Genomic DNA, 8870 nt, shown 5'->3' with positions numbered 1-8870 from the left:
AGAACAAATCCTATACCTTCTGTTCACTAAAAGCTCACATGTTAACAATGAAGGTAAAGATGTGAAAGATCAAAAGGCACTGATTTAAAATTTCCCAGCTAAGGGGCGCCTGGGTGGCTCAGTCGGTTAAGCGTCCGACTTCAGCTCAGGTCACGATCTCACTGTCCGTGAGTTCGAGCCCCGCGTCGGGCTCTGGGCTGATGGCCCGGAGCCTGGAGCCTGCTTCCGATTCTGTGTCTCCCTCTCTCTCTGCTCCTCCCCCGTTCATGCTCTGTCTCTCTCTGTCTCAAAAATAAATAAATGTTAAAAAAATTTTTTTAATAAAATTTCCCAGCTAGGGGAAGTCTCAAACGTTTCATTTCTTCTCCTCAAAAGTACAAATGTAGGGGGACTTTTCTGACACCTACTAGGGTCCAGGGACCTACATCCTTTTGTAATGCTCATAGATGTTTTGGGGCTTTGCATAGAAAGCTCTGCCTAGGGCCATCACATGGAGATATGGCTAAGTCAGGCATCTGTCCCACTAGGTAATCAGTGGGTAAGGTGCTAACAAAGTGAGGCCCTCATCAGAAGTATGGTGGGTGAAAATGAAGGGATGGAAATAGTTATGCCAGGCAACTAGAAACCAAGAGAGAAGGGGCCAAAAAAAAAAAAAAAAGAGAAGGAGGATCTCAATAATAGAATCAGTAACACACATTATTTTCAAGCAATAACACACATTATTTCAAACAAGGAATAATCTCAACAATTGACAGCATGCAAGTTCACAAAGAAAGCTTTGGGGCGCCTGGGCGGCTCAGTCAGGTAAGCCTCCACCTCTTGATTTCAGCTCAGGTCCTGATCTCATGGTTCATGAGTTCGGGACCTGTGTCGGGCTTTGCACAGACAGTGCGGAGCCTGCTTGGTATTCTATCTCTCTCTCCCTCTCTCTCTGCTCCTCCTAGCTCTCACTCTCTCTCTCCCTCAAAATAAGTAAACTTTAAAAAAAAAGAAAGCCTTAAAAACTTTAATGAGTCATTATCGTATAGACTATGTCCTTTGAATACAATAAAGTAGAAATAAATTTTTTAAGAATAGCTTAAAAATTTAACATGCTTAGAAACTAAGATCATAGTAGATAATGATTGGATTAAAGAGGAAATAATTCAAAAATTATGAGATATTCCTAACATTACTTAACACTAGAAGATTTGCTAAAATATTTTTATCAGAAATCAAAAAAAATACTGAGGACTGATAAGCTATGTGTCCAGCTCAACAAGCTGGAAGAAAAGGTAACAGAGTAAATGCAAAAGAAACCAGAAGGAAGGAAATAGACATAAAGACGAAACGTAGACCAAAAGAACCATTACAACATCAAGAAACGATTACCTAAAAAGACTGATAAATCACAAGTGAGACATGAAGAAAAAAAACTAACACTCAAAATATGAACAAGGAAAACTACCACAGCAATTAAAAAAGTAATGAAACACCCGATTTCCCCTCTTGTTGGGATGAGCACCGGGTGTTGTATGGAAGCAGTGAACCACAGGAATCTACTCCCAAGACCAAGAACACACTGTCCACACTGTATGTTACCCAACTTGACAACAAATTATATTGAAAATAAATAAACAAATAAAATAAAGAGTGATGAAACGGTATTTTGTACAAGTAAGTGCTTGCCCATAAACCAGAAGCTCAAGAAGAAATGAACATATTGTCGGGGGAAACAGTATAAATGGCTGAATTTTGCCGAAAAAACCCATAAGGCCAAGAAGTTGAGAGACTCTTCTTTGTTCTGGTGTACTAGTTAACACCTTTAACCGTCTTGCCACCACCTCACTCGCTTCTCCCCAGGAAGAGGCAGGGATTTAGTTAGTAAATTTGTAAGTGGCAGGGCATCCTTCACTCTGTCCCCTCCCATCCATTTTTCACAGGACAACCAGCTGAAAGGTGAAGTTTGGTCTGATATGCAGTCAAGGGTCTGGCGAATTCAAAGGTGAGCCATTAGCAAATCCATTTGGCTAGAGACCTAAAGTCACAACTTGCAGTCACCTTTATCTGGATCTCTCTCAATGGGTTCTTAATTCTAAAAGGGAAGAAATGGGTACTATTAATTAGCCCTCTTACAAATTCAAATGCACATCACTATTAAAGAAATAAAAATGATTATCAGACTCCCCTCACCTACTGCCCCACATACAGTAAAACCCTAGATTTAGATGGCTTTATACATTTTACAAAATGTTCAAGGAACAGACAATTCCCTCTCATACAAGTTGTGACAGAAAATTGAAAATGAGAGAAACCTTACCAAACTGTACCATTTTATAAGACTAGTAGAACTTTGGATTCAAAACTAAGAACAGACCATGAAATAAAATGTAAAGGGGGATTTCCTTATAAACATAGATACAAAATTATATAAGGATAAGAATGTATCATAGTCAAATAGGGTTTGCCTTGGGAATGTAAGAGGGATTTAAGGTAGGAAAATATATCTATGTGATTCTCCACCCTAATAAAATAAGGAAAACATTTCATTTAAACAATCATCTCAATAGGTACAGAAAAAACATCTGATACAGACAATTTTTATTTTTTTTAAGTGTTTTATTAGTTTCAAGTGTACAGTATAATGATTCAACACTTCGATGGGGCGCCTGGGTGGCTCAGTCAGTTAAGCGCCCAACTCGATTTTGGCTCAGGTCAGGATCTCAGAGTCATGAGACGGAGCTGAGAATCGGGCTTCACACTGAGCGTTGGGCCTGCTTGGGATTCTCTCTTGCTCTCTCTCCCCCTCCCCCACTCATGCTCTCGCTTCCTCTCGCTCCAAATAAATAAACATTAAAACTGAGGGTTGATGTGGGGGGGGGGCGGGTTGGCGATGGGCATTGAGGAGGGCACCTGTTGGGATGAGCACTGGGTCTTGTATGGAAACCAATTTGACAATAAATTTCATATTTAAAAAAAATAAAAAAATAAAAAATAAATTAAAAAAGATAACAAGCTATAGACCAACCACTTGCAGAAAAGAAATCACAACTCATAAAAGATATAAACAATAAAGGAAAACATGTTCATACTTTTAAATGATCAAATGCAAATAAAGCCATTGTTTAAAAACAAAACAAAACAAAAACACTTCCATACAACACCCAGTGCTCATCACAAGTGCCCTCCTCAATCCCAATTACCTATTTAACCCATCCCCCCACTCACCTCCCCTCTGGTAACCATGAGTTTGTTCTCTATAGTTAAGACTGTTTCTTGGAGACGCCTGGGTGGCTCACTGGGTTAAGCTTCCAACTTCAGCTCAGGTCATGATCTCACAGATTGTGAGTTCAAGCCCCGCATCTGGCTCTCTGCTGTCAGTGCAGAGTCCACTTTGGATCCTCTGTCTCCCTCTCTGTCCCTCCCTCCCCTTTCTCAAAAATAAACATTTTAAAAAGTCTGCTTCTTGGTTTCTTTCTCTCTTCCCCTTTGCTCGTTTTGTTTAAGTTTCACATGAATGAAATCATATGGTATTTGTCTTTCTCTGACTTATTTCACTTAGCATTATACTCTGCAGCTCCATCCATGTCATTGCAAAAGGCAAGATTTTGTTTTTTATGGCTGAATAATACTCTATTGTGTATATATACCACATCTTCTTTATCCATTCATCTATCGATGGACACTTGAGCTGCTTCCATAATTTGGCTATTTTAAATAATGCTGCTATAAACTTAGGGTGCATGCACCACTTTGAATTAGTTTTTTTGAGTTCTTTGCGTAAATACTCAGTAGTGTGGTTGCTGGATCATAGGGTAATTATATTTTTAACATTTTGAGGAACGTCCATACAGTTTTCCACAGTGGTACTCAAGTTTGCATTCCTACCAACAGTGCATGAGTGTTCCTTTTTCCACATCCTCACCAAAACCGGTTGTTTCTTGTGTTGTTTTTTTTTTTTTTTAGTTATTCTGACGGGTATGAAGTGATATCTCATTGTAGTCTTGATTTGCATTTCCCTGATGGTAAGTGATGATGAACATCTCAGACACATGATTTTTTAAAAAGCTTTTCCCAAAAACTGAGAACAGTTAGAAACTTCCTTAACATGATTAAGTCTCCAGGGCAAAAAAATAAAATAAAAGAAACAACCTCCAAATCAATGTAACACCTTAGGCACATGAACTTCAGGATATCTCATATTGCTTCTACACTCAACCTAGTACTAGAGGTCATGATCAATGAAACAATAACCCTAAAAATAAGAGGCATATGATAAAGATATCACCACCACATATCAGATGGTACAGGAAAACCATGTTGAGAAAAAAACAAAACTGGATAAACAGTAAGGATTTATGTTCAAAGTATATCAAAGACAAGGTTCACTAACAAGGAATTAAAATCCAAAATTACAAAGTAATGATGAAATCAACAGGCAAAAGACAAGAAATCCAATAATGAGAAATATTAATAACCAAAAACCAATTTTTAAAATAGAAAATGTGAACATCTGCATCACTAGTAATCACAGAAGTAAAAGGAGGTTGTGTTTTTTTTTTTACTAGATTTCTTTAGAAGTTAAAAGTTGGATGATACTAAGTATAACTTATCATTTGCTATGTAAAAAAGTTACCCTGAAATGTAATGCTTAAAACAATATGATCTATTATCCCAGATTTTCCATGGGTCAACAACCTGGGTGTAGCTTAACTGAGTCCTTCATCCTGGGTCTCTCATAAGGCTACGTCATCTCAAGTCTCAATTGGAAAGGACCCTCCTCCCAGTTCACTAATGTGGTTGTTGGTAGGATTCAGGTCCTTGTGATTTTTTGCACTGAGGGCTTAGTTCCTCAGGAGATGCTCCTTGAGATGTGAGCCTCTTCAATGATTATCTCATGATATGCTTTCATCAGAATGAGAAAACGAGAAGGCAAGAGAGATTGCCATCAAAAAAAGAGTTCTAATAAGAGGAAACCCCATCATGTTAATAATATCCCATTTCTCTTGCTGGATTCTATGGATTCTATTCATTAGAAGTATGTCACTAGATATATCTTACACTCAAGGGGAATGGATTACACAAAAGTGTGAACATCAGAAGGCTGGGATCACTGGGAGTCATATCAGAAGTTCCCTTCCATACCAATTATTAGTGAGTGTGTAGGGAAACAGGTAATAATATCGTTCTATCGGGAACGTAGATTGGTACGTTTCAGAAAGCAATCTAGTAACATTTAGCAAAATCATTGCTTATACACTGAATGTTTGTGTCCCTCTAAAATTCATATGTGGAAGCTAATATCAAATGTGATAGTATTTGGAGGTGGGGCTCTTGGGAAGTTATTGGGGTTAGAATAGGTCACGAGAATGGGACCTAATAATGTATTTAATGCCATTATTTAAAAAGAGGGACAGAAGATAGCTTTTTCTTAGCGACCAAGGAGGGCCATGTAAGAACATAAGAAGAGGGTCTTCATCCAGAACCTGACCATGCTGCCATCTTCATCTTGGACTTCCAGCCTCCAGAACTGGAAGAATTAAGTGTTTGTTGTTTAAGCCACTCAAATGGACTAAGAATCGTATGTATCTAGGACCTAGAAATTCTATCCTTGAGTATATATTCCAGAGAATTATATGCAGAATTCCGTAAGGGGACATGATTGAGGACGTTCATCACAGCATTGTTTGTGACAGTGGAGGGGAGAGCCAAAACAGGTGCTCCTTAAAGGGGGAAATGATGGACAAGCAAAACTTGGTGCATGCATGCTAATGGAGTATGGTGAAGCAATGAACTAAAGAGACGTATAGCCATATAATTTGAACTTAAGAGCATCGTGTTGAGTGTATAAGGTAAGAAACAACAAGGTCTACAGCACAATACTATGCATTCAAACACACACATTTAACAAGGTCATATATTTCACGAGAGTATAAACATATGCAAGGATATAATTCAAACACATCAGAGTAGACGCCTAATGGTGGGAAGGAAATGAGTGCTGAACTCTAGGAAGAATGAAAGGAAAACCGATAAAATATAAAGTAAAATATAAGCAAAATACAAGAGACAGAACCTTGGAAAACTCAATGATGATAACATTGCCAGAGTCTAAACATAGAATAAAAGATAAAAGCAACTGTCATGGGTGGAGAGTTAATTCTAATCCCTGCCTGTAAGTTGCCGAGCTGGCAGAAAATAATTTAATCAAAATCAGCAGTCTTTACTGCCAAATGCCATAGATATGGAGCTTAAGCATGGGAGCTGTGTTTTTGTTAGTTTGTAAGATGATTCATATCCCCACTGATATTTAAATTCAGCCATACTGCTCTTGGAGGGATTTTAGGTAAAATAACCAAACACTAATTAATAGCTAAGGGTGGGACACAACAAAAGAAACCACTGAGTGGGGTGACCTTGGAGAATAACCTGGAGGAAAGATTCTTTGTCTACTATTTGCACCACCAAAATTAAACATGGGGATATGAGGAGCAGTGACAGTTCAGCTTGGGAAAACTCTTTAAAAGATGTTAAAGAAAAGCCCCCTTTCTCTAACCAAAACATTTTTGCCTCCTCATCATTTCCCTCCCAACCAGAGGTGTCAGGAATGGCACTTTGAAAGGTAGAAACCACATTTTGGCCTCCCTAGCAACTTCTCCAACACAGAGTAGTGTCCTAAGTAGTACTTTGTGACATCTGAGCCATGCCTTGGCCACCATTGGCTGGGGGAGAGCCTTGCTGACCAATCAAAACTCAAGGGTGTGGCCCCTCATTATCCTGGGAAGAGGTATGCACAGTAGGAAGGTTAGGACACCTGGGGTAGACCACTAGGAAGCTTCAATATGGGTAAGGTAACCAGGAAACTACCACAACCTGATACAGATACAGATATGGACCAACCAACCTCAAGTTCCAATGAGAAGATGACGGCTCCCTATCAACCCAGGTCCAGAGATGGTAGCAAGGTAAGATGACCCTGGCCAAGCTCCTCTTTTCTTCATTGATTCCCCTCCCCCAAGAATCTTACCCTTTCTCACCTGGCACAAACTCCTTCCCCATCTCTGATACCTTCTCATGAAGCCCCCTTTTCCATCAATATCCCATCTTTTCCCCCTAAGTTAATGCCCTTTTCACCTCTCTCCATTGTTGTTACAGGTCCTGAAGACAACCATAAAGGTCAAAAGACCAACTAAAAGGAGTTTGAATAAAAAAGTCTTGAACAAAACCACCAACTGTGTAAGAAGGCCTAAGAAAGCTAGAGGAACAATACTATTCGGTCACTATCACAGACTGAATGAGAGATTGAATCAACGTGAGCAAGATCAAGACCAAGGCCAAGGCCAAGACCAAGACCAAGACCAAGAGAATGTGGAGAAGGCCACCACATCAAGTGATGATCTGGCCAGCCAGTAGCTCCAGAGCAAGGCCAGAGACTTCAGTGATACCAGCTAAGTCTCCAGAGGTCTGGTGGTTGAGAAATGGACAATTGTGTATACTGTGAATTTTACACAACAGGGTACACTGATGGTACCTGAAATAAAATCAACCTGCTGTGGAAATTTGTGTGTTTCTGTGAGTTTTCTCATGGTAGGAGCAGGGAAGGAAGGGAAGAGGCAGTTGTGGGAAAGGGAAGAAACATGGGGTACTGCGGCATCGGGGGAAAGACTGGGTCAGGACTGAACACTGAAGATAATTCCTTCCTTAACACTTGACCTAATGGGCAAGCTGAAAAAGGGCTTCGTGTTTCTGTCTTTGGGAGGTAGGGGGAAGGAGTGAGGGAATGGCGGCAAAGCACAGATTGCCCAGGTCTATAAGGGGTGAGGTGTGTGGGTGGCAGTACCATCCCACAAAATGAACAAGGAAACAATTTCCAGGCCATCTACCTCATAGAGGTGTTTGTGACATTTTACCCAATAATGTCAACAACTAGAAGTCCTCTGAAGGGCCAAAAATCTCACCCTAATAAAAGTTACTGAAAACACACAAAGGGCAAAAAAATGGTGATTGGAAGCCACAAACTCAACACTGATTAGCCCACATTAAGAAACTTAGGGTACAGGAGAGGCCTCCCAAGGCCAAGAGCAGTGTGCAGCGCAGGCAATACAGGGGAGCACTGTCTACAGAGAATCTTAAAACAACATATTTGGAGTGGAGACCATCATTTATCTTTATTCTTTCCAAAGTTTTATTTTCTGAAGAGAATATCACTGTAAATGATTTTATTGAAGTGTAATTGACAAATAATAATTGCACATGCTTAGAGTGACAGCTTGAAGAGTTTGGTCACACGTATACACTGCTAAACCATCCCCATAAATTTAAGAGTGAACATATCCATCACCCCCGTGAGTTTCCTCTTGTCCTTGGTAATTTCTCCCTCCTGCCCCTCCCTGTACCCCCATCCTTAGACAACTACTGGTCTGCTTGCTATCTTTATGGATTGTATGGATTCCATTAGTATAAAATGCTACAAAATGTAAACCACACTCATTTGTATCCAGCTTCTTTCACTTCAGCATTATTATGAGAACCATCAATGTTCTTGTGTACATCAATATTACATTTTTAGGTTACGATTGTTTTCTTAAACATTTAGGAGCATTTAAAGGATAATCCAAAGTTGCTTTAGTTTCATGTTTTTTTAATTTTGAGATCAATGTAAATTTACATGCAGTTGTAAGAAACAGAAAGATGCCTTATACCCTTAACTTTGTTGCCCAATGGTAACGTCTTGCATGTCTATACTATGATATCAAAATCAGGGAAGTGAAGCTGCTATGATCTATTTACCTTATTCCAATTTCACCAGTTATACACGCATAGTTTGTGTGTATGTCTCATTTTGTGCAGTTTTATTACCTGTGTCTACCACTATAGTCAAGATACAGAAA

At 39.4% G+C, this 8870-nt stretch overlaps 1 protein-coding gene across 1 annotated transcript; it reads left to right on the top strand.

Moving 5' to 3' along the window:
- Window positions 1-6754: 6754 nt before the first annotated feature.
- LOC125932037 (uncharacterized protein CXorf51A-like) lies at window positions 6755-7538 on the top strand. The gene is made up of 2 exons (XM_049644413.1): window positions 6755-6944; window positions 7135-7538. Exons 1-2 carry the CDS (start codon window positions 6822-6824, stop codon window positions 7390-7392), a joined length of 381 nt encoding a protein of 126 aa, XP_049500370.1. The 5' UTR covers window positions 6755-6821; the 3' UTR covers window positions 7393-7538.
- The last annotated feature ends 1332 nt before the right edge of the window (window positions 7539-8870 follow it).

The sequence above is a fragment of the Panthera uncia genome, chromosome X (genome assembly GCF_023721935.1).
Source record: "Panthera uncia isolate 11264 chromosome X, Puncia_PCG_1.0, whole genome shotgun sequence".
Taxonomy (NCBI): Eukaryota; Metazoa; Chordata; class Mammalia; order Carnivora; family Felidae; genus Panthera; species Panthera uncia.
The sequence above is the reverse complement of the archived record's forward strand: the minus strand, read 5'-3'. Positions and strand labels throughout refer to the sequence as shown.